Source organism: Protopterus annectens, chromosome 7.part0, assembly GCF_019279795.1.
Source record: "Protopterus annectens isolate FY-2018-M chromosome 7.part0, PAN1.0, whole genome shotgun sequence".
NCBI classification, from domain to species: domain Eukaryota; kingdom Metazoa; phylum Chordata; order Ceratodontiformes; family Protopteridae; genus Protopterus; species Protopterus annectens.
Window position 1 is genome coordinate 1,060,808,160 of NC_056739.1, and position 27,313 is coordinate 1,060,835,472.

The 27,313-nt window shown below is 38.4% G+C and overlaps 1 protein-coding gene across 1 annotated transcript in view; it reads left to right on the forward strand.

Moving 5' to 3' along the window:
- The window catches only part of CHDH (choline dehydrogenase), a 312,713-nt gene that overhangs the window by 144,653 nt on the left and 140,747 nt on the right, over positions 1–27,313 (forward strand). Inside the window, exon 3 of the mRNA XM_044077617.1 lies at positions 26,744–26,895. Within this exon, the coding sequence (XP_043933552.1) occupies positions 26,744–26,895 (152 nt within the window). The remainder of the gene's footprint in view (positions 1–26,743; positions 26,896–27,313) is intronic.

A 27,313-nucleotide genomic window follows, 5' to 3' on the forward strand; every position in this document is an offset into this window, starting at 1 on the left:
CCTTAAACTACCTAAAGACACCCTACCCTGCACTCTTTTTATAATCACCTTTTCTCTCCATCCTTCCTTGTGTAACCACAATATCTACACCCTCTCTGGTACTAAGGCATCACTCACTTCCCCCTCACTGTCTCTGATTATGTAATCTGAAATATCTCTTTTAAATATCTTAGTAGAATTGTGTCAGATCTCATTTATCACATACTAATCTGCTTAGCAAATAATATGACTAAAGAGGTTTTCCTCACATATTTTCTGCAACTCATGTTATTGTTTTCCATTGCACTCTACTATGAAACAAGTATTCTATGTTTTTCTCATTACAACATTTTTTCACTCCTTTGTTTTGTATTGTTACATGATATCTGTAATTGATTTTTGATAGATTGTGATTTTGGAGCTTTTCTTCTCTGGTCTCCCATTCAAATGAGTGCTTTTTGGCCCAGTCTGACTTTTCTGGTAAACAGATGTCAAATACTTAAATAAATAAACAAACTTGTGTGTTTCTTTTATCCCTAAATAAGCAAACTTTGCAATTACCAAACAAGTTTTCGAGATACGAATTGCTGTTAACATTCTTTTCTTATCAGGAAACTATGCCACCTGTACATAGCACAGTGACAGGAAAATTTTCTTGGGGGCATCACCTGTCCTACATATTTCACTATTGTTTTCAGAGTGTGTAATATGTCACATGCACCAGGTTGTTGGTGCTCACATTTACAAAGAAGTATAGTCAAGGCCTCCATTCCAGGAGTACTGTGATCTTCTGAGATTTTTATTCTTTAGGACTTTCTGCTCTGAATCCTACTCCTCCCTTTTGGATTGTTTTCATTACACACTGGCTAGGTTATACCTAAATGTTACACCTGCACAGGTCTCTTGAAGTAAAGTGTAACAACTATGTCAGTACTCATTACACTAGTTGTTTTTTTAAGAGAGCCCTGTGCAGTTTTCTTTATTATTGAGAGCTTGTGTTTTCACAGGTGCAAAAAGGCATGCACCCAGATTAGAAGTATGTATTATTTTTAGTCACCAGCCAACCTGTTGTATTATTTCATCTTCTACATGCAGTCATGGTAGTGAGTTCCAGGATGTCCTTGCTGGCCTCTCCACCTTGGCTGCTAAAACAGTAGAAGGGCAGTGGTACGTATAGGTACAGCAGAAGGCAGCTGAGATTAGGTATTGGGAACAAACTCAAAAGGCTCAAGGGGTAGATAAGAGTGAGTCCACAGATTAATCTAGACTATTGTCTCACACACACACACACACACACACACACACACACACACACACACACACACACACACACACACACACACACACAAAGGGCTAATCTAGACTATTGTCACACACACACACAAAGCCAAGCAGGCATTCTGGAAAAAAAGTCACCTAGTTAACAGACAAAGACAGAGGTACATACACACACACACACACACACACACACACACACCCACACACACACACACAAAGAAATACCTAATAATCGACTAGTCCTTCTACCGAATATCTTCACTGTGCTAAATGCAAACTGCAGTAATAACAGAAAGTGACAGGATAACGTTAAGACAATAAACATTTTGGTCCTTTACAGCAGGCAGGAGTGCAGTGTTACATTTAAATTTTTCTGCAGGCCAGTTGCTTGTTGTTCTGGGGCCACATCTGGCCCAGCTGGTCAGCAGTTTGAGACCCCAGGAACCCACCTCTCAACTATCCAGAATTTCTGAGACTGTCCAGACATTTGCCTCATATTTTGGATCTGTTCCTTGGGAAATATGTGGTTTTCTGGCAAATCATTGTGGATTGTAGTCATTAAATGACAGATATTTGAGTGTCGGACTTCATATCCTTCAGAAAGCACATTTTAAAGAAAAAAACTGTTGTTCTAGCAACTTTCTAAGTTTATAAGAGCAAATTTTGAAATCTGTACCCAATTTTGTCCCTTTGCTCCCACCTCACATTATTTTTGGCTTTGTCCAAAACTTTTGAGCAAAAAAGTTGAGAGCAAACATAGAAAAGAGGAATGACCACCACAATATTTATCTTCAGAAATGTGGCTGGGCTAGCCAACTGACAGTTTGAACACTGGCTCTAGATAACTGTTGATGTGACACCCTGACTCCATGTGCAAAATGGGAGAAAGGGGTTGTGGATGGATGCACCCTTTTAGCATATTATTTTCTTCATCCACTTGGGTAGTGTGCATACTGCTTAAATAAGATATACCTTTAGTATGATTAGTGTTTGCACTACATTACATTACCTTTGCTTAACAGCAGAAGGAGACAGTAAGCCTATGTAGTCTACATTCCCTCATTTCTGCCCTTTTTTTTACCTTGCTCTTTTCCTGTTGAATGCCTTTTTAGATTCTTTCTCCTGCAACAAATTCCTATAGTCCATTCTTTGGGTCCACAATCATCTCTGTGAAAAAAATAAACACTATTGTATAATCTGCTGCCTTTGCTTCTTCCCTTTCACTCAACTGTTCATTTTCAGAATTATCCCTTTGCATCTTCTTTATTTGGTCTTGTGCAGCAATGTCGTGTCCATTCCCTGTCTTTTCTTGTCTCAGGTGAGAAGAGCTCAAGTTTGTCTAGTTGGTCACGTTTCTTCTTCTCCATCCCACAGATTTTTCTGGTAGGTGTCTTCTGGATTCCTTCCAATGTTACCAAAAAACAAAAGATGAACCAGCAGGGCAACCAATAAACAATTCCAAATAATTTGTAATGAATTCCAAGGAAGATGAACAGTTGTACTAAAAGGTTAACTTTATTCCGAACTGAACAAAAGAACAGTGTCACAAACACCCACTGGAAACCACAGCAAAAATTGTCTGTTAAGCGCTTTCTCCTGGTAACAATACCAGGCTTCTTCAGAACATTTTTAAAAACGAGCAGTCATGTGCTTAAATAACTTTTCGGAGCATCATGTGACCCCCACATCATTGATCACAAAAATTATTACAAAAATAAATTACAATTGATCGGTCTTTTAAATAATAAAAGCCGGTGTTTAAAAATTATTACACCTCTGGTACATAGAGTTTACAAAATGTAATACATTGATATGATATAATATAATATAAAATATTAAATATTAATACAGAAGAGACCTGGAACCACTCAATTTAATTTAATAAAACACTAACATTAAAAACTGTAAAAAAAAAAAAAATATATATATATATATATATATATATATATATATATATATATATATACTAAATCCATGTTATTTCCTATGTAATATGCCACAGACCATACTCGTAAAAGTGTGTTAGATAGAAAAGGGTACCCTTTCCTTGCTATAATCTAGCAGCTCTTAATTTGAATACACTACTAATATTTATATTGTCATTTAACCCCCGGAGTATTTCCTGCATCCAGCTTCAGTTGCCACAGCAACTCCCTATACTCCAATTTCTTCTCCCAACTTCCCCCCCTGGGGTCTAAATCCACTTGCTCCAACACTAAAAATTTGAGGACCATATTAGTACATGTGAGAGAATGTTTATAAAAGGCATTAGTCTCTTTTCTTTTACTAACATTGTAAAGATGTTCATAGACTCTTTTATTCAAATGCCTTTCTGTTTTCACTATATAAAAACTAAAACATGTTACACACATCCCCAAATAAACCACCCCTTTCGATTTACAATTGAAATACTGCACAGATCTTATATTAAATTTCCTAGATGGAATGTATAAGGTAGCCTTATTAAACATAAAAGGACATTGATGACACGTCCCACAGTTAAAAGTGCCCTTCTTTTTCCTTGTATCACATATCCGCTCTCTGTTTCCCCTCTCCAAATATTCCTTGAGATTCAAATCTCTTTTTCTAACAAACCTAGTTTGGACAGGTACATGTTCAGATATCTCTTCATTTACTCTTAATACATGCCAAAAATTGTTAATAATTTTTTCAGTCTCAAATGATGACTCCGTAAAAGTGTGAACAAATGCTCCAGTCTTATAATCCAAATTGGTACCAACTGTCTCTATATTGGTTTTTCCTTTTCCAATGAGAGTGTAATATTTATTCTTCCTGTTCTCAACCACTTCCTTGATCACTTGGTCAGTAAGTTGCCCCGGGTAACCCCTTTCTACAAATATATTTTTAATAAATAACACTTCATTCATAAATTCATCTGTCCTACTTGTCATTCTAGAGGCCCTAATTATTTGTCCCTTCACAATCCCCTTTTTTCGAAACAAGGGGTGGCCACTCTCGAAATGCAAGTACATATTTGAAAAGGTCTTTTTACGAAATGTTTTAGACTGAAAACAGTTGTTTATCAAGTCTTTGTATAAGGTGATGTCCAAATAATCTAACCTTTCCTCTCCAATATTAATAGTAAATCTTAAGAATTCTGTTGTTTCATTAATGTAGGTGAAAAAGATGTCCAACTCATCCTTTGTTCCCTTCCATAACAAACAAATATCATCTAAAAATCTAATATATTGCACAATGTGGTCTTTCCAGTCTGTCTCAAAAATAAATTTCTTTTCCCAATAGTATAGTACACAGTTGGCGTACAAGGGGGCACAAGATGCCCCTATAGCTACACCCTTCTTTTGATGATAATATTCACCGTTGAAGTATAAAAAATTGTTTTTAAGGACAGTTTCAGTAAATGCAATCACCAAGTTAATAGATTTACTATCTAACCCTGATTCACCAACCAAAACATTAGAAAACCATTCCAATCCCTCTTCATGGGGAATACTTGGAAAAAGTTCTATAACATCTATTGTTACCATTAACAGTTCCTTGTCAAACAATTTTTCGTTGATTTTCTTCAAGAACTCCCACGAGTCCTTACAAATATGTTGTATTGAACTTACAAATTTCTTAACTGTAGTATCTACAAATATAGCTAATGATTCAGTAATACCTCCTGCCCCAGCTACAATAGGTCTAAATTTCATGTTCTCTATCCCCTTGTGTGTCTTGGGAATACCAAAAATTGTAGGTATTTTTGGTTTATCAACTCTCAGAAAATTGTACATCTTTCATTGATCGTACCTTGTAATAAATGATCATAAAAATAGTGTTTTATTTTGGCATAAGCTATATTAATCTCATTTCGAGAAACAGATTCATATTGATCATTGTCCTGTAGTATATCGTGCAAGTGAATCTCATAGTCATTATTATACATCAACACTACACCCCACCCCTTTATCAGGTTTCATAACTCTACATTTATTTTCATTAAGAGACTCTAAAAGTTCAATATCTTCTTTAGAAAAATTAGCCTCATTTTTGTTCTCTTTGTGCTTGAGGAGCCTAATTTCTCTCTCTACTAATTCTTCAAAGATTTTAAAAAAGGATGAATAGGGGGATTAAAAATGCTGCTCCTAACAAGGTCAGCTTTAAATTGACATTGACCTTTGAATAATATGTTCAAATTTAATTGTCTCACAAAATGTTTTAATTCAATAATGGTGTTAGCTACTACTCCAGGACATAAGGGTACAAAATGAAAACCCTTTGTGAACAATTTGAAATGCTGGTCCATAAATAATACATCGGTAAAGTTAAAAATAATAAAATTGTCTTTTTTACAAATCACCTGTTGTTTTGAAGTCCCAACCTCCTCACCAAAAACCATTACTCATATCATTCTCTGGACAATGTCTAATTCTGTCCAGTATTCCAACTCCTCACCTGAAAACTGCCCCCCCCCCCGATAATAAAAATCCTGAGTATATGCATTTCTGCCCTTCTCAGCAATCCTCTCACTCCTTCTCAGGACCTGAGGTTCGTTGGAAAAATTGTTCATATGATCTACATGAGAATTTTCATCCCCGTTCCCTTGAAATACATTATCCTGAAAATTAACCGGATGCCTTGCATTGGGCAATGGATACGCTCTACCTTCACGGTATTCAACAAGGTCTCTCTCTAATTTTCTAATTTTCCTTTCAATAATTTTGTTACAGTGATGATCCACTTCGCTAAACACATTTTAATACCTACTCTTTTCTTTCCCAATCATTTTATCTTTCGTAAATGTCTGGTTTAATTGATTCAGTTCTTTCAAAAGATTATCTCCTTTAATTTCATAGTCCCTAATCATAAGATTCATAACTTCAATGCCTGCTTTATTAAATACTTTGCACAACTGTTGATGTAACATACTATCAGGTTTTACATTGTTGGGGTACTTAAAAAAAGCAACCCCTTAGGCACTCGATTAACATGAACACATTGTTTTAAATAGTCTATCTCAAGCTGATTAACTTTAAATGAATATAATTTATCGCTAAAACTTCTAAAATAATCATCAAAATTGTTAACATTATTAGGCACCATACCTTCAGTAAAGTTAAACCTCCTAGTGGTCCAGGTCTCAAAGTTCAAATCCGTATAATTGTTAACATTCAAATGGTGTCCTTTAGTTCCATTATTCCCCCCTGAAAAACCCGGTGTAACATTGTTATTATTATTTCCCCTTGTAAAGCTCGTAGTATTGTCAGTCTGATTTAAAACCACCGTTCTGTTTATTTCTGTCCCCAACAGTGGATTTGGCGCTCTTTCATTACGCCTATTCCTGTTGTCGAAAAACTTTTGCTGGTTGCCAGGGAAACCCAAACCGGTCTCCACTTCACCATCTCCAATACGGTTAGGCAGTTTGGTTAACAAAGCCAAAACTTTGTTAAATTCATTCCTAGTGACCAGAGTGTGGTCATTATTGTCATTATTGTCACTGTCTCTAAACACAGTCGGAATTTCTTCCAAATTGTCGGCCCCCTGCTCGCCGGCCATATTTAACTCAGAACAAACAAAAAAGTACTCAGTGTCACCAAAAACCAAAAGCCGAACCAGCAGGGCAACTAATAAACAATTCCAAATAATTCGTAATGAATTCCAGGGAAGATGAACAGTTGTACTAAAAGGTTAACTTTATTCCGAACTAAACGAAAGAACAGTGTCATAAACACCCACTGGAAACCACAGCAAAAATTGTATGTTAAGCGCTTTCTCCTGGTAACAATACCAGGCTTCTTCAGAACATTTTTAAAAATGAGCAGTCATGTGCTTAAATAACTTTTCATAGCATCATGTGACCCCCACATCGTTGATCACAAAAATTATTACAAAAATAAATTACAATTGATTGGTCTTTTAAATAATAAAAAACGGTGTTTAAAAATTATTACACCTTTGGTACATAGAGGTTACAAAATGTAATACATTGATATGATATAATATAATATAAAATATTAAATATTAATACAGAAGAGACTTGGAACCACTCAATTTAATTTAATAAAACACTAATATTAAAAATTGTAAAAAAAAAAAAAATATATATATATATATATCTATATCTATATATATATATATATATATATATATATATATATATATATATATATTAATTTATGGTAGGTTTCTTCTGGATTCCTTCCAATGTTGTGACATCCTTTTCTTTGTGTGACCTCCATAACTGCACATAGTGCTCCAGGTATGGTTTGATCTAGTACCCTAGCTAGGTCTTCTAGCCATTAGGATGGTAAGTGCTGGACTTTATCATCTGAAAATTAATTATAATTTTTGGTATGTTTACAGTCCATCAGAGATGTAGACATGCATTAATGTATGCTAACCTGAATACACCCATGAGCAGGCAGAAGGCGCATGTTGCAGCTTCTGCAGTGTCAGAGTCAGACTCCTGTTGCATCCCATAGGAGGCAGTCTGACACCAGTTTACTCAAAGAGAACAGCTCATAAAATATTCAGTTCTCACTTGCCTCTTAATTGACCAAATTCATCTACCATAAAATGTGTACTTTTCCAGCAAATCATTGAGGATTGAAGTCACTAAGTAATGACCGGCATTTGATTTTCAGAGTTTGTATCTTTGAGTAAGTGAATGTTGATGCGAAAGGCTCCTCATTGAAATGTTGACATTAAAAAATGGCAAGTGCTGACAAGCCAAAAAAAAAGACCAAAACCCCGGATACAAGAGAATGATGAAATCACTTTTCTCCTTTACACGTGACCCCCTCTAAACCCCCCCAAAAATTATATACATCAACTCCAAGCTTACCATACCACAGAAGAAAGAGAATGTTCTGAGAAATGGCATCTTGGGCTTAGTGTATGTACTCCATTTTTTGGCCACTCAGTCTCAGTATTTCAGGACTCACTCTAGAGGTCCTGACATTTTAAATGGTTACCAATGCAAAACCTGTTATTTTAGCAACTTCCTAAGTTTGTAAGGGGAATATTTAAAAATGTTCCTGTTTTCTGGCTTTTGCCCCCCATTATTTTTTGTTTTGTCCAGAAATCCTGCCCTGTTTGACACTTGAGCTGTGGGTCATTCAGAACCATGTCTTCTAGTCACTGCTACAGCTTAGCATTGCTTCTCTGTAAAGCATCGTAGACTATACCATTGGGCTGTCTTCATCTCACTAAAATAGACTTATCCTTCCAGCTGATTAGCAGTGTTTGTGTGAGAGGTACAACTCAGAGCTAGACCTCAACACAAGCTTATATTTAAAGATTTTTTCTAATGTGTTGATTGATTTCTCTTGTATGTATATCCTGATTGCTTTGTCCTTCTGCAGTGTATTATTGCAAGCTTAATGCACTTATAGCAAAATAAATCCTAATTACAGAAGAAGAACATAGTGTATGTGTGCGTGTATGTGTCTGTTTTTCAAGGGACCTTAACATGAAGTTGAATGCTGTCACAACGCCCAAGATTTCTGTGATGCTACACACTGATGTTGGTGCAGAGCTTTGCAATTTTTTCATGCAGAGATAATTTTGCTGTCTTAACAGACAAAAAAGAAATAACTTAGAAAGTGCCATTCTAAAAGGGAGTAGCAGAAGGAGAACGGCAGACTTTGTCTATCATCCATTTGTTACAAGTATATCCAGATTTCTCCATCATCTGACCCTACGCAGACCCCTACAGTGCTTCTCCTAAAGGCACTGAGCATGTGCAGCAGGCCAAGATGCCTACCCTCCCAGTCACCTGATATAGCTATTGCATCAACCTAGGTATCCCTTGCACCATTCTATTCTTCTGCCATGTAGATGCCAAAGCAGGTATTGGCTTCAATGCTTGCTTTTAATTGTGCCTGCAATCAGGAGGAGACATGTTCCTGTTCCTGTTACTGTTGACTTTGATCACACTGTACTAATTAGGTCCTCTCATTGGTGCACTGGGTTTCAGTTTTTCACAACTCTCCTTTCAGGACTCATACAGGGTCTGTATTCCCCTTGCACTGTGCTTGATGTCCAATTACAGGTATCTGCTTTTTCAGTGCTGTTTCTAACCCTTCTAACTCTGGTTTATGATACTTATGACACTGGTTTAAGCCTGTCTTAAGAGATCATCTTGCCATGGCATCTTAAATGCCAGTTCCTTGACATCAGCTTTTCTGATATTCAGTCTCACCATGGGGCCATCCCACTGCCTGAGCAGCCCATCACTTATTCTTATTTTGAGCCATCCCACTGCCTGAGTAGCCTTGAAAATACTTCAAGGGCTACTCAGCCACCACACTGCCTGAGAAGCCCTTGAATTATTTTCATTTTATTCAGGCACTGACTAGCCCAGTAGAGTCTGGATAACCTAGTATTAGTCCCTTGATATGTCCAGTCTCCAGGCCTAGGGTTTTCAACCTATTTGATCTGGCCCTATCTTCCCTGCAGTCTCATTTAACTGAAACCTTCTGTCTCTTTCAATCATCTCTTAAGCTCTGTTGCTTCACAATTCCCATCATTCAGGAGAGTTTTTAGCAGCCTATTTCCTGTTCAACCTGATTTCCTTGACTGTAAATTAACCTGTGCCATATCTGGCTTCATTTTATCAGCTTACACCTACCAGACACAGACTGCCTCCTAGACTTTGACTATGTCTAGCCATCCGTCAGCCAAAGGAGTGGCTCTTACTCAACATTAAGTGGTTGACCTAGGAAAAGGAAAAGGCTTTACATGATGGTATTTGTATCAGATGAGGTACACATGACTTATAAAAATGTGCCTAGTGACAAAGAAGTGGGTTAGGTTTCTGGGTTCATAGTTAAGTACTAGGCTAGCTGCCCTTATGGGCCATTTTAAGCCTAGCCGGTTTCCCTTTTTTGTGCTTAAACTAATCTATCCTATTTGGTTAGAGACTGGCTTTACCCATCCCATGGTCAACAATTATACATTATCCATACATTATCCCTACTGAGAATAAGTGGATCATACCATATATAATTTATAGGGACCCATGCACAGGATAAAGTATTTAGGAGCTGCCTGTGTCCATTAGTAGTACAGGGAGCAGCCCTGGAGTAAATTTTCTGTTTCCCATCCATAGATCCATGTTGTGCTTGAATATGGACAGGGATGAGCTTTGTTTTATGTGGATGGGGAGTCTGTTCCAGAACAGTATTACCCACTGCGAGATATCACATCCCTCCAAACCATTCTGTTGATGTTGCAGAAGAGGTTTATATCCCTAGACCAAGTATTTCTGATGCTTTTTGACTTGCTGTTGTGCAGTAAATCCATCAATATTGGGTCAGAGGATGCCAGATACAGGTCACCTCTTAACAGTTAGTAGGATACCAAATATAGTAACAGGGCTTTGAGTCAGTCCATGTAGGACATGTTGTTTAGGACTTGTATCCTTCCAGTTGTTGCATGTGCCTAGACAGATAGACTCCTAAGGGGGCATTGGATTCAGTGGTAATAATAAGAGATGGGCGCCTTCTCTTTTCCCCCAAGGACCTACATTTAGAAATATCCTGCATAATATGAACCTGAAGGAAAGGTGTCCTTAACTCACTACATCTGAGTGACACCTTCAGGTGCTTCTGCATTTACATCCTGTGCCTCTAGGTGTTGTATATTGCTTGTTCATGTTTGAATTCATAATTCCAAAACCATGCTACATAAAGTTTTAAAATAGTTCATTGTACAACTATCAGAATGGCAAGCACAACTGCATTGATATTTGACCTCTGTCTTGTGCAGGTAAAGTGATATTAATTGTTTTTCATATAATATGTATTTATGTTGTCATAAATTTCATGTTTTCCTATAAATCTTAATGACCGAGTTGCACAGGCACTGTTTATCCTCATATGGAAGCTGTCAGCTGGATGAATGCTGATGCCACTATGTGCGTAACTTGAGTGGTTGCTGAGAAATGTAAGCTGTTTATAAAATATTACAACCTTAATAGTTACACAGTGGTGGATACAAGAACGTGCAAGAGGGGCACAGTCTAAAAAGTTGACCTGTGGGGTCAGAGTGTTGGGGAGATGTAGAGAGATCATTATTTTGGCAGCAGATATAAAAAGACAGCAATGTACATACAGTCAGATGCACATGCATCTTGATGATTGGATAGGAGATAGGAAATTCACCCCGGGAATTACTTCTGTGACTCTGCTCGACAGTGGCATAGAAAAATCATTTTCTTGGGTGGTGAAAGCCAGGGTACCTTTTGGCTAGGCTTATATAGACCCTAGGGCCAATAGCCCAGTACCTACCTATGAACCTATGGGGGTATGGCTGATGTACTGGAAGCAGGTAATTCCTGTCCCGCACGCAGCACATTTACAGGCAGTACCGGCTATTTCAAGGCATGCATGAAAGGGATGTTTGTTTGCTGTTACCGAAAGTGGACGTATTCAAAGAGAGTTACTGCTGCTGAAACAACAAGTATGACTGACAACATCTATCTGAAAGCCCAGTTTTCAGAGAAAAAGTCAGGAGCAGTAAGTTAAATAAAGTTTAACATTCTACTCAGTTTGTAGCTCCATTATAAGTAATCGTCTCCTACAGAAAATAAATCTCATTGTAAACCCATGGTGAAGACTCATGCCTGGCTTATGAGCATAAAGTAAGGTTTTGCAGACTACAAAGTATATAATTAGTTGCGCTGTTGGTGATACAAAGAGAAGCTTTACCCCTAGTACTATCGTTAACAGATGTCATGGTTCAGCAGTCCTGCTGACAGTGGTGTACACATCTTAACTGTACCCAAACTGCAACTCCAATGTTTGAAAACTGAACACTATTTAAGAAACTGCACCCCCATGAAGCTTAAAAAAATATTCAAACTGACAGTCAGTAATGCTTCAGTTTTCTTGATTCAAAACAAATCAAATGTAGTACACAGATGATTCAACTTTAATATGTATGGTCCTCACAATACCGAAATTCAAAGAAATCATACACATTTCTTCCTCTTCATTCGAAATCTGGCTGAAAAATTCAAACCCGCGAATCGATCCTAACTAATGCTTTTCACCTGAAAACATTATCTTAATGAAAAACAATCTTTCTTGATTACATGTGCAAATAATACTAAAATTTAGGTAGTACCACATACTAAATTACTGAGCATTGTAACAGATGACAACCTTAAATTTGATCAACATGTTCTTCAAACAATTAAAATACCCACCGGAAACCTGGCTCCTTTTACAAGGCCAAACAATACCTTTCAGACATAGCAAGAAGAACCCTAGCCTTATCATATTTGGTTCCAGGCCTCTTACATGCTTCACCTTTCCTTACAAACCTAAACTCTATACTGATATCCAAACTAGCCTCCTATTACAACAAAGTAGCTCAATTTTCTACCAACACCATACAACAAACTCACCACTGTCAAGCCTTAAAAACAGCAAAACTGGTTACAGCTTAACAACTAACAAACATACTCAGGCTGGTTATAGATTACAAATTGATATTTTATCCAGAAAACAAATACCCTGCATAAAAATATACTGTTGCCTTATACCTCCCAAAAAGAGCTCCATTCTGGTGATAAATTTCTACTAAGCACAAGTAAAGCAAATAATTCATCAAGACATGTTGGAGTAATGAAGATGTTTCCCAGTGAATTCCCATTTCTAGAACAAGGCTTCCCTTCTATATGAAATAGAGTATTTTAATTATTTATTTTTACATTTGTTAACAGGGTTAGTCCGACTGGGCACAGAGAGCCCTTTTTCAGCAAGACCCAGGGAGCAAAAGTCCAGGAAAGTAATTAAAAAATTAGAAAAAAAAATAACAATTCAAGTTGCAAGATAACAGTACAAAAACAGAGAAAAGAGAATTATGCAACATGAAATGTTTACAAAGCAAAAGTACAGTACTTGAGAATACAGTAGCAATATGTCTGAGAAATTTGGGTAGCATTAAGTTATATACGAGGAATATAGCAATGCCTAAAATAAAAAAATATGTAATATACAATTCAGAGTAACATCATGACATGGTACAACAAAGATGTGTTTAATAGCATAGGTGCTAACTGCAGAGAGAGTAATATGAGTAGACATTTTAGATAGCAGATACCAGGCAGATATGCTGATTGAGAGAAGAAGAAATATTTGTTAGGTTATAATACCTCCCTGTCTCCATTTAAGCTGATAACACCTCCCTATCACTATTTAAGCACAACTTGGACCAGTTGATGAGTAATTGGGAATTCACCCGTGGTCTGATGCCTATGTCTTTGATGGATGAAGGCAGTCAGTAAATCACACTTGTAGATCACATTTGGGCTGCGTGGCTGAGCTTATAAGGACACTAGTGGTCATTAGCATAGTATACACCTGTGAACTTACAAAACAGGAGACTCATTATATTGCTGTTACATCTCCAAACTTTGGAACACCATCTCTACACAGGTAAAAATAACTAACAAACTACCAAGCTATAAAATCCAACTCAAACAATACCTTACCCATCCCTGGTTATGCTTTCATTACCAGGTTGAGACTGCTAGTGAAAGCACAAATTTCTTATTACGTAAAATGTTTCCCTCCTGTGGTTCAATCATTATACCCATAATAACTTTCTCTCCTACACTTAAATCAATAGACCCCTCTTCACCCCCCCTCTTAAATAACATTTTACATATTTCTCTAATTGCCCCCCCCCCCCTCCACCGCTGTACCCCTCTTATGCATCCCCTGCATATCTGAGTTATAAACCTTCTGGATATACCAGTTTGGAACAGGCAGCCTAGATAGAACTAATCTTGTACCCTGCTCTGTCACTCATATGCTATTACCACGATGATCCTGTTCAATACTAATATCTCTGCTCCTACATAATTTTATAATTTCATAACTTAATTCACTGTATCTCTTGAGCTATTTACAAACCTTTCTGTACAGAAAAGTAAGAACACTAAACTTCTTTAAAATGATGTTCTCCCTTCCACAGTGTAAGTCCATTTACTCCCTGCAAGATTTTAGAGCTGCTAGAACTGTATATACTTATACATGCTTATGTAAGTACTTTACTATATATTACTTTCTTGTAATTATGTTTAGTTTTTTTTCTGAGAACTGTGTGAAATTCACTAGTTAATATAAATGTAATGTAATGGAGATTTTCTCCATGGGCCTCCACTGAAAATGGGTTTTGGCCAATCAGATTTTCCTGGTCAACAAAGCCCAATAAATAAATCCTTGTTTTTAAAATTAACAAGCACACTGCTTGTAAGTCAGGATCAAGCCGGTACAAAAAAAATAAAACATACTTGTCACTTCAAATCTAAATTAACAGATCTTAGAAATGTAGTGGCTTTTATCATGTCACCCACCATTTAGACCTTAAATGAATTATCCATATGTGTTTAAATGTGCAGATCAAAGAAAGTGCATGTAGTGTCTGCATATTGGCACCGTTTGTTCAGAATATGCTTCTGTGCTAGTCATGCTTTGGCATGTACTGTATTTATTCCAAAGCTTCTCTATGTATCCTTTGCCTTGGTTGCAGCCATGCCTGTCATTTGTCATTGATTTTCAGGAACATCGCTGAATTTAGTTAAAAGTTTTGCTCTGACCCTCCTAATCTCTCCAGAAACTGGTGATTAGGGAGAAAAGGTGATGGATTATACTTAAATAATGTCAGTAACTGGACTTATAGATGCGTTCTACTTCAGAAAATTCATGTTAATCCATATTCTCTTATTCTGTCAATATGTCAAATTAACACTACTAATATTTAAGAATAAAAGTGTCACTGAGTGTCCCTTTTTTATTTATTTTTCCTTGATTCTGAAGGTAAGAGGTAGACCTCTATAAAATTCAAAGTGCATGCCACTTACACTGCTATTTGGGAGCCACATACAGATAAATACATTACTGTAAACAGGTTGTCTAATACAAATAATTCAAAATTGAAAAGGCATGTTTATGTTTGTTTGTTCTGTCCCCAACAGTATCTGTTTGAGCTAAGTAACAGACTGGACTGCCATGAGGATGTTGCACCATATTGAGTGAAGACATTCACCCTTAATTAAGCTTTTATTTGATCAGTATGTTTCTTGATATGTAAACCCTTGCAACCAGATAGGTCTTTCAGAAGGGAATGATGGAGACAGATACATTCGCTGGCTGTTGAAAGCCTGAGGCATTTGTCTGGAATTCAGCATTGCAGTGTGTGAAGAAGTATTTCCCTGAAAGATGTTCTTCACTTCAAGCCATCCAGTTTATATTTTCATGAGCTATTGTATAATTAGGAATAATGTGATACTACACCATTACAGGCAAATGCACAAATAACAGTTTTTAGACGGTAGCCACCAAACCAGTGGTTACATGTAAAGAACCAGTAACCAAAAAAAGTGCAAGTCAAATGTGAAGAAGAATAACAACAGTCAGTAGTGAACCAAATGTTAAATTCCAGTATGAAAGTATAAAACATCTGTTCAAAAAATGTTAAGTACTTTTGTCCATATATTCAGTTTGGACTTCATCAGAACTAACCTTTTCTAGAAGGTTGTTTAAAAAGTAATGGCACATTGGATGATCAGAAAATGTACTGCAAGTAGAATACAGCTGATCATGTTCCTTGTTTGGCAATACTTTTCCCTTTTAGCCCACAGAAGTTTTTCTTTTTTTTGTTTCAAAAATAAAGCATATGTAGGTTGAAAGGAAATATGCCGCCAAATGATATATGCTGTCAACTGTGTACTGCTTTGGCGGTACAGTCTCTGACGAACAAAGTACAGCAGCAAAGCGCGTTTCTGACGGGCAGTGATACAAACAAAACGTTACCTCAGGCTTTCAGCATCTCCTGCCATTCACACACTGTCTGGGACTGAAAACGCTTGATTTTGACTGCTGTACTGGAATGGATTAACTCAAGCAGCATTACAGATTTAGTAGTACAATTGTTAATTTCAGCTTCTCCCATTCTCCCACACCCCCAACACAGGATACCTTCATTTTTCTTCTCTCCAGTAACCGAATTTGTAAACGCAATTGGAGACATGCTTGAAGAAGCCATTCGGGAACTTTGAATGAGGTTACCTGACACCTCCAATTGTGTCTCCAATCATTAATCGCTATGGCACATGACAGAAAGAGGAAAAATGAACAAGTGCAAGTTGGATCGGAAAAATTTAACACTTTGGTAGTGCATTTTACGATGTCAACAAAAAAATTGCAGAAATGTTTTTTTGCGTGTGTGCCGGGTTATATTGTGGTTTTAAAAAAAGGGGAGGGCATGTGCCCCTGTGCCAAAGCCTAAATGCGCCTCTGTTACTGTGTTTATTGTGACTTATAAAATCCAGTTTAAAGCATAGAACCTAAAGAATGCTACCATAATAAAAATAATGTGTGCTGAAGAGTTTGAAATTTACATTATTTAGTAACCTCTGTGATGCCAGCGATATGAACATTTGTTTGAAATGTGAGGACATCATTTTATTCTGTCAAAAAGCCAAAGCTCTGCCCATTGGAAGTTACAGTGCAAACTTGTAGAGCTCCATCAGAAGAGAATGACTTAAAGCAAGGTCTCCTGTTATCAAAAGCAGACTGCCTTACTTGTTGATACTTTAAGAGGCATAATTTACAAAGTTGACGCTACTTTCCTATGGCTTCAGTTTTAGAAAAGAAAGAATTTTCCATCTTCCATGGAAGTACGACATCTTGGCTAAGAGTTGTCTTTTAAATCATGCTATACCAGTTTGCTGATGATGCAGGTCACTGATGCTGATGCAGTAGGTAAGGCAGCATGATACGGGAATTTCATTATAATGCCACTCCTGATTTTGTTTGGCACATTTTACAAATAATGTTATAGTAAATGCTGTGAACATGCCCTTTAAATCATTGCTGCCTGAAGTCAGAGATGAATTAAAAGGCATAAAAGAGAAGATTCAGGCCCTATCCTGTGTAGAAGTGTTGTTTTATGTGACCCAAAGGACCTAGTTTGAATTGTAGAAGAAGATATTCTAATCCCACAGGGTTGAACAGAGTCAGTCTCAGTAGCAACCGAAGAGACATCAGACCTCTGCTATCCAGGGCTGTGGTTTCTGAATAGATTTCTTGATCCTTAGAGGTAGCAAAAATGCATACATTACCTATAATGAAAGTTCTCATGGTGTGGGTCTACCTTCCAAAGGACAGTATGGGAAGTGTTCACAGCAGACAAGTTGCAAAGGGAAGTGGTCACAGCAAACTACGTACTGAGTTTCTGTTGTTTCAGTTGTTTTTCACAACAACATCCTATAAGCTAGAACCAGAGCCAAGTCAGACATTAGATAAGGTAATGTTTATCAATAGTCGAACAAGATAAGAAAAAAAAAAACATGGGGTACTTATCTTGATTCCTTGAAGAAGGCTGACCGACAGACCACACACACACACACACACACACACACACACACACACACACACACGACACACGCACACGCACACATGCACACACACAAACACACATACACACTATGAAAAGCATTGACAGCATCACTAACTGCATCACAAGAAAGATCTGGAGATGGGGTCGACAGATGTGCTTATTGCAGACAGGGAGGGCTTTGGCCAAAGCACTGAAGGAGGGAAGAGGTTTAGGAGACTTGTTAGCTTTGGGCAACCTGCAGGGCAGGATATCCCCAAGAAGTGTGGACGGCAACAGTGAAACCACTTGAACATGTACATTGTTGGTAAGTTCCTAACAGAGCTCTACCCAGTTCATTAATCCAGGTCCTTGTTTTCCTTGCGGAGCAGACACTAGCCGAGACAGAGCACTTCACAGCCTGAGTATACAGTTACAGATCAGGTTCCTCCAAAACCAACTTCATGAGTTTAGCAAGATGAAGCAGGTGTTTGTCTCCTTCATTCTAAAGGGAGAAGAGCCTGCATTTGCTGAACAAATCCTTTCCAAGTAGATTTCTAACTGCATTCTCCTTTGTTATCAGGCACCCAATTTCTCATTGAAACAAAGGCCACCCCACCAGAGGTTTGGCTCTACTAAGAACATTTGTGTCATGACCACTTGGCTGTCACTTAATAGCTTCACCTAGCATTACTGCTTTGGCAGAGATTCCAGGAGTCAGGCCTCCTTTAATTCCGCAGTACTTCAGGACTGAGTCTTTAGAGAGTTCATCTTGTGGTCATATTCTAGCTCCTGTCTCCATTGTGAGGTTTAGTACTTGGGTTTTTCCAGTCTCAGAACAACAGAAGAGTCTCCATGGCATTAGATATGACAGGGGCATTCTTATCATATTAATTCTTCTAGTGTGGACAGTGACATTATTACAAGCTCCAGCATAAGGTGCTTGTTCCTCTTGATAATAAGAGCTTTAAAGAAAACTATGCTGAGCTGAATAAGAGGAAAAGACTAATCACAGCCATAGTCCCACCAATTAGAGTCTCACTCATAGGCACTCACAGCCATAGTCCCACCAATTAGAGTCTCACTCATAGGCACTCACAGCCATAGTCCCACCAATTAGAGTCTCACTCATAGGCACTCACAGCCATAGTCCCAGCAATTAGAGTCTCACTCATAGGCACTCACAGCCATAGTCCCACTAATTAGAGTCTCACTCATAGGCACTCACAGCCATAGTCCCACCAATTAGAGTCTCACTCATAGGCACTCACAGCCATAGTCCCACTAATTAGAGTCTCACTCATAGGCACTCAACAACTATAGTCCCACCAATTAGAGTCTCACTCATAGGCACTCACAGCCATAGCCCCGCCAATTAGAGTCTCACTCATAGGCACTCAACAACTATAGTCCCACCAATTAGAGTCTCACTCATAGGCACTCGCAGCCATAGTCCCACCAATTAGAGTCTCACTCATAGGCACTCACAGCCATAGTCCCACCAATTAGAGTCTCACTCATAGGCACTCAACAACTATAGTCCCACCAATTAGAGTCTCATTCATAGGCACTCACAGCCATAGTCCCACCAATTAGAGTCTCACTCATAGGCACTCACGGCCATAGTCCCACCAATTAGAGTCTCACTCATAGGCACTCAACAACTATAGTCGCACCAATTAGAGTCTCACTCATAGGCACTCACAGCCATAGTCCCACCAATTAGAGTCTCACTCATAGGCACTCAACAACTATAGTCCCACCAATTAGAGTCTCACTCATAGGCACTCACAGCCATAGTCCCACCAATTAGAGTCTCACTCATAGGCACTCACAGCAATAGTCCCACCAATTAGAGTCTCACTCATAGGCACTCAACAACTATAGTCCCACCAATTAGAGTCTCACGCATAGGCACTCACAGCCATAGTCCCACCAATTAGAGTCTCACAAATAGGCACTCACAGCCTTAGTCCCACCAATTAGAGTCTCACTGATAGGCAGTCACAGCCATAGTCCCACCAATTAGAGTCTCACTCATAGGCACTCACAGCCATAGTCCCTCCAATTAGTCTCACTCATAGGCACTCACAGCCATAGTCCCACCAATTAGAGTCTCACTCATAGGCACTCACAGCCATAGTCCCACCAATTAGATGCACTGTTAGAGCAAGAGTGCATCTGTTTACGTGATGTGCAGATATTGCTTCCTTCCAAAGAATTAGGCAGGTGACAAACGGCAGTTTAATACTTAAAATTCAAAAAGTAGATTTCAAAATTCAAAGAACAGAAAATGCACTGTCTGAAATATGTCCCTTGTTTAACAAAGCAGTGCACTTTGCAAGAAGAACTACAAATCACTAAATTAAAATCTCAGATGCCTTGATGTTTCAGTGAGAAAATTAAGAGCAGCATATGCAAACTGACCTCCAGGTTGCAACAGTTTTGAAGCTATAATGAGGTGGAAAATCCTTAGAGTCCTGGGGGTCCCTGAAGCCCAGTGTACAGAAAATGGAATTACAGCATGATGTTTGAGGCGCAGGCAGGTTTTAAAGGTACCTCAGCAGATGAAGTTGTTAGACAGCACCCAACAGTACAAAGCTGGTTACACTTTAGCCCAATGTAGCAACATTTTCAAGGTCAGTTGATGTAGATGTAGTCCTAGTGTTGGCCATACAGCTGAAAAGACGTGCCGTCCTGGTGCTGCCCCCTCCGATTACACAAACTTCCCCATAGCTGTTGTCAAAGTTAAAAGTTCATTCCCATCCCAAAGGGGGCTTTCGTGGTTAAAAGGGATCAGATATTCTTTTCTTTTTCTACAAACTAGAGGGCAACATGGAAAGAGACACCCTTAGTTTTTTTTATTTTTTTAACAGACTTCGCACTTCACACTCTTTGTATGTTATTAGGAAAATTGAAGATTTACTGTTTGTTATGGGGGACTCAACTGCCTTCTCATTTTGATGACAACATCTGCCATTCTGATTAAGACCATTTATTCCCTGTTTGGAATATATATTTGATTAATTATTTTCTCCATTTCTTTTTAGTAAATGACTTGGACACATCCACATTTTTGTAAATTTATTGGCAGAACTCTGCACTTACTGTGTCTGTAGTGGAAGGCTTCAAGGTAGGAAGGTAAGATGGCTCTCCCAGGAATATTGTCACTAAATGTAAACGAGGTGCATTCCATGTCAAAAAGAACTAAAATTCCAACTGTTCTCTAAATTAGGTCTAAACTACATTATTTTTAAAAAAGCACAAATATGAGAAGTTGACTCAATGTACAAGACAGTATACTCAGGGATTTTCTAAAAGTATAACTCAAGAACAAATAAAAAGAGCTAATATGTTTGCAGCAATAAAAAAATGGAAGAGATTGACAGGTTCTTGATGTCTGATCAAGTGCTCTTTGTAGAGTAATAATGCTTATATTAGAACTAACAAAGAGTGAAATCAGACTAAAAAACTTCACCAAGGCAAGCTATACCCTCCTAGGTGAAGGTATATATATGCATTCCAAGCCCTACCCTAAGCTGAAAATGGTAACTACGCTGAAGCATACACTAAAGCCCTGTACAATCACTTGCATAAGTATATAAACTTGGCTGTACCAGATAGAATCAAATCCAGAGCCTCAAGTAAAATCAAGCTGCCATGGTGGACTTCCAGCATCAACAAACTCTACAATAAACGCATAAAGTTGCTGTCCAAGAAAACAAAGACAAGGACCCAGCAATGGAAAAGCACCCTCCTCAGCCTTAACAGGCAAATAAGACAACTTGTCAAATCCTTCAAGAGCTGCTTTGAGAGAAACCTAGCAAGTACTGCCAAGGCCTTTTACAGCTATGTATGTAACCTAAAGGGTAGGACCCAAGCATGTGCAGAACTAGTGACCAATGGTGTCATACAAACTGACTCCAAAGAGATAGCGAACCTGCTAGCAGATAGGTTTGGCGAAAATTTCACTCCCTTATCCCTTCCTAACTTACAGCAAACCCTCCCCCAACCCCCCACCTTACATATCTGAAGAGCAGGTCCTCAAAGCCCTGTCCAAGAAAAGAACACGGCCTCTATGGGAACAGATGACATCCCAGACTGTCTTCTAAACAGGCTAAAACATGAACTAGCATCACCACTACTAAGTACCCTTTTTAGTCATAACCTAATGACAGGCTTTGTTCCTGTGGAATGGAGAACAGCTACAGTAAGTATTCCCTTCCACAAAGATGACCTTGCAACAGACCCAGGGAATTACAGACCCATATGCCTGACCAGCCTCATCTGTAAGGCCATGGAACGTATCATTATGGACCTCATAAATAAAGGCATAGGTGACCTCCAAGCCCTGGATCCTACCCAATTTGGCTTCATGAAGGGCAGATCCTGCCTGTTAAATCTGTTGGATTTCTTTGAAAGTGTGACCAAGGCCATTGATGAGGGCAAATCTGTGCATGCAGCATACCTCAACTTGGCAAAGGCTTTCGACACAATCCCACATTCAGGCATTACCGATAAACTTAGCAAACTGAATGTAAATCCCTTTGTTGTAAGATGGGTTGCCACCTGGCTCAAAAAACGGAAACACACTATCAAAGTGGCTGACCCCACATCAACCAGCAGACTTGTTACAAGCAGGGTGCCACAGGGGTGAGTGCAGGGCCCCCTACTGTTTGGTATATAGTTCTCAGATGTTAAGTCAAAACTAAAGAGGTGTAACTGACTGCAAACTAGGTGCAATCATTGAATCCCCAAATGATGTCAGTATACTCCAGGAGGGTCTCATACAGACTAACGACTGGTGTATTAGTCATGGTCTCAAACTGAATGCAGAGAAATGCATCATCATTTCCTTCAGCACAAACAATGTCCGTTCACACTATCAAATCAATAACAATACCCTAAGTACCCATGAAGTGGTAAGGGACTTGAGATCACAGGTTGACTGTGACCTTAACTTTGACCACCACATGTCTACTGTTGTAAGGAAGGCCTTCCATGTAGCTCACTTGATTAGTAAAGGCATCACTTTGAGAGCAAAAGAAGTTATAACCCCCCTATACTCAGCACTTATTCAACACTTAATTGAGTATAACACCCCATACTAAGCACCTACAGGAATTAGAGAGACCTCAGAGGTTTCTAACAAAGAAGATCAAGGGCCTCCGGTGTGTGCCTTACACGGACCGACTAAAATACCTGTCACTATACTCCGTATCATATAGACTACTTAGCAGGCCTACAGAGCAACCCAAGAGCCAAACCTAATGAACTTACTGCATATTTGTAAATCAAATGGGTCAAGGGCTACCCATTTCAGGGGCTTAAATATGGCTTATGATTTAAATAGGACATACTGGAAGGACAGATGTATCTCCCAGTGACTGCCACATCTTTGGAACAGGCTACCAATTCATGGGAAACAGAGCACCTTTATGACACTGTTCAAGAGGATCCTGGATGAGTGGATGGAGCATCATAAATTCTTAGTGGAGATAGCACCTACAACCCTCCTGGATATGTGCAGTCATCACTAAATGCAATTTTGGGTATTGACTAGTACTTCTACGGTATTACATTGGGTTGAAACTGCTAGGCTTAAAATGACCTCCGGGTTGATAGCCTAGTAATCTCTTATGATAAGCCTTATGTATTAATGCTTATATTAATACATAATGGATGTTTATAACACTAGCTATCTTATAAACACACATATATATATATATATATAAATATATATATATACATATATATATATATATATATATATATATCCCTTTCTGTTCTTGTTTATAGTTTCTGGATTGTCCCCACTGCCAAGAAGCAAATGATCTAACTATAATTATTGCTAGAGTCATGCATGCTGTTTTGAATACTGATAGGTTCATAGGTGTGTACTAGGCCAATGGCCCTGGTGCCTTTACGAGCCTAGCCCATAGAAGTGCCCTGGCATCATGCCGCTGTTAGTTCCTGGTGGAGCCACTGGAGTGATCCCTGGGGTGAACTTTCTCTTTCTCATCCATTCATCAAGATTTCTCTTGAAAAGTGCCAGTGAGGTGCTCTGCTTGACATGTATGGGAAGTCTATTCCAGAGCATAGGCAGTCTCTGGGTTATGAACGTGTCCCTCCAGCATGTTCTGTTGATTATGGTAATGAGGCTGAGGTCCCTGGAGCATGTGGTGCGGAGGGATTGGGATTTCTTTAGGTGTAACATTTCTAACAGGGCTAGGTCAGAGCGTCTATATTACCTTGTCGAAAGATGACAATATCGAACGGCATAAACATCGAAAATGCCATACATCGAAACTGTTCTTGTGGGGGGCTGCACCCCCCACACCCCCCCCTGCTAATTATATATACCAACTCCGAGATCGCACTACAGTGAGGAAAGAGAAAATGTTCTCATCCCTACTGTACCATGATCCCGCAACAATACTTTCAATGTACTCCATTTACGACATTATTGCCGTTCGATATTTTCAACGTGCGATAAGGTGAAGTAGACCCAGGTCAGTCATGGCTTTGTAAGTCAAACAGAGATCGCCTCTTAATAGATGATATGAAACAGAGAAAAGCTGAGTCTGTCCATGTAGGGTATGTGTTTAAGGCCTAGGATCCTCTTCATGAGGTACTTTTGTGGCCTTTCCAGCTGTTGTAGGTGTTTAGTGAGGTACATGTCAAATGAGGCATTATACTCGATGACTAGTCTAATGAGGGAAAAGTAGAGAGAGATGATGACCTCTTTCTTCCTGGATGCAAAACCCTTGGTAATGAGATGTGCCACATAGAAAGACTTTCTGACCACAGTGGCAATGGGGTGGTCAAAGGAGAGGTTGCTGTCAACCTGTGTCCCGATATCGCTTATAACGCCTTCAGTGGGCTACCATCAATGTGGTAATTAGTGGGAACTGAGTTTTTCTCAAAGGGAATGACGATGCATTTTTTGGGATTAAGCTTAAGGCCATGGTTTCGACACCAGTCTTTGGTCTCAGTGAGGCCTTTCTGTAGGATGTCTAAATCACTTGAGTTAATAATGGCTCCCAGCTTGCAATCATCAGCGAACTTGGTCAGCTAGAGTCCCTCTGTGTTGGCCTGGACGTCTGAGAAGTAGATGCCAATCAGAAGAGGACCCAGGACCGATCCCTGTGGGACTTCACTCATGACTGGTCAGCAGTTTGACTTGGAGTCGGCTACTTTCACACTGTGGGTTCTATCTGTTAGCCGATTTGCAACCCACCTAGTGATATAGGGGTTGATGCCTAGTTTGGTGAGTCTGTCAGTAATTCCTGAGTGGGAAATGGTATCAAAGGCCTTGGCCAGATCAAGGTAGGCTGTATGAACTGCCTTGCCCTCATCCACAGCTTTGGTGACTGACTCAAAGAAGTCACCCAGATTGAGCAGGCATGCTCTACCCTTTACAAAACCAAATTGCATGGGATCAAGAGATTGAAGATTCCCTATATCCTTGTTAATTAGGTCCATGATGATGCACTCCATAGCCTTACATATCAGACTCGTCAGACTAATGGGGTGATAATTCCCAGGGTCTGTAGTCACTCCCCCTTTATGGAGATCTTAAACAAATATCAATGATCTTAAAAAATATTGTACAAACTCAAGATATGCTTACCTGGGTGCATTATAATGTTAGCCGTTCACAACACACTGGAACCACTTTCCACAGAACACATTTATTCAGACTTAAGCATTTTCAACTCCCAAGTATTAATGAGACTTCATTCTGCTGAAATCTCATTAATACTTGGAGATGAAAGTGCTTCAGTTTGAATAAACTTCCTGTTTTTTTGGAAAGTACTTCCAGCATTCTGTGTGTGGTTATCCATTTTGTATTGAGTGCTGTAACAAACATGCTGTTTGGTTTGATTCTACATTATAAGACCAGCTAGTAGACTTCTGTTAGCATTTCAATAATCCATAGTTAGTTTTACCAGATTTGACAAAAACAAATGTTATCCACTGCAGATCTATATGTGATTTCAAGTGATGTTTTAGGTGGCTCCCAGGTCATAGATGTTCCATATCCAGACCATGTAACCAGAGCCAGGGGACAGAAACTGCAGAAAGTATACTTTTTTGATCAGTCCTTAACTCTTTGAGAGATCTAGTATCCAGAGTACTGAGGCAAAACTTGCTATAGAAATATACATATGTGCTTGCATTTTTTTATGTATCTTTGTCCACCTTAGCTTTATTGTTTACATACCAAGGCTTGTTTGCATTATATTATTTTTATGTATTTCAGACTTTCTGGTTTAAAGTGTCAGTTTTTGAATTATCCTTCACCAAATTAAGGCATAGATCATAAAATTAAATTCTAAGTTATATAGCATTGTGCAATAATCGGTTACTTTTGTGACATGGATTAAAATACATTATTTCAAGGACCGCAGAAATTTCATGAGAGGATGTTCATAAACTGAGCATGTGAAATTGTGATGATATTGATTCTCATATTCACTTTAATACCAAGGGATTATGGATTAGGACATAAAATTGTGTACAAAGGTATTGTTTGTTAAACTGGATAAAATATATTTTTTATTATTGCATGCTAAATATAAATATTTGAACTTGCAGTCAATAACTGACTTTGTAAAGCTCCTATTCCCTTCTGCTGACTCCATTCTAATATGTTTGTAGATAGTATGTAAAGTTTATGTAGGTTGGTCAGTTTTATTCTTGCGATTCCTATATACCTTTTCCACTTTTTTACATAGTATTTCTTTTTCATACAGTTGTTAAATAAAAAGATTTTTGCCAATAGTGCAGGAAGGGGTACATTCATTATGCCATGAAGCCAGTAGGTGGTGCAGACAGATTAATAATGTTTGGAACTATGTGACAGTTAAATGCTTAAAAATAGTTTTATTACAGTGATTTCTTACACTCATCAAGTTATAAAGGAAACCTGTTTTTAGTTAGCAATTCCTAGCATGTAATGAAAGTGTTAGTATATTGGTAAAGCACATTGCATGGACCAGCCCAGCAGCAAAGTTAATAACGCCAGTGCATGTATAATTTCAATGATAAGTTCAAACCTCGTGGTCATAGTAACTTCAGTATGTAGTGCGGAAATGTTGATCCAAAATATGTGTGTGTCTTTCAGGCCAGCGATGGAGCACAGCCGCTGCTTATCTTCACCCAGCCTTATCACGCAAAAACTTGTCTGCAGAGCATAAGACACTGGCGACAAAAATTTTGTTTGATGGAAAAAAAGCTGTAGGAGTTGAATATGTTAAAGATGGAAAAGTTAAAAAAGTAAGCATGGTTATGCTTTCAAATTGTACTTGTGACTACTACTTCTGTAATACTGTAGAAAGGAAGTGACATTAAATGAGTAAAACAGAAATAGTTATTGATCCTGTTGGAAAAAAAATAGCGATACATTTGTCGCATTGCTAAAACGTGCTATTTCACGCATTTAAGCTCACCATTAAAAAGTTTTGTTTTCAATTACATATCAGTTTCACACATATTGATAGAGCATTCAGTTATTGCTTTCCAGTTGTTTTTAATATGCATGGTTTTAGCATGCTTCATGAGATCGCAGATGAGCAAACATAACAAAATAATGAGACATATGGCCAAACTACAATGTAGAGTGAGTAGTACATGATAATAGAAGAGTTTTTATAACTATACCATAATTTAATAATAATAACAAGCAGACATACAT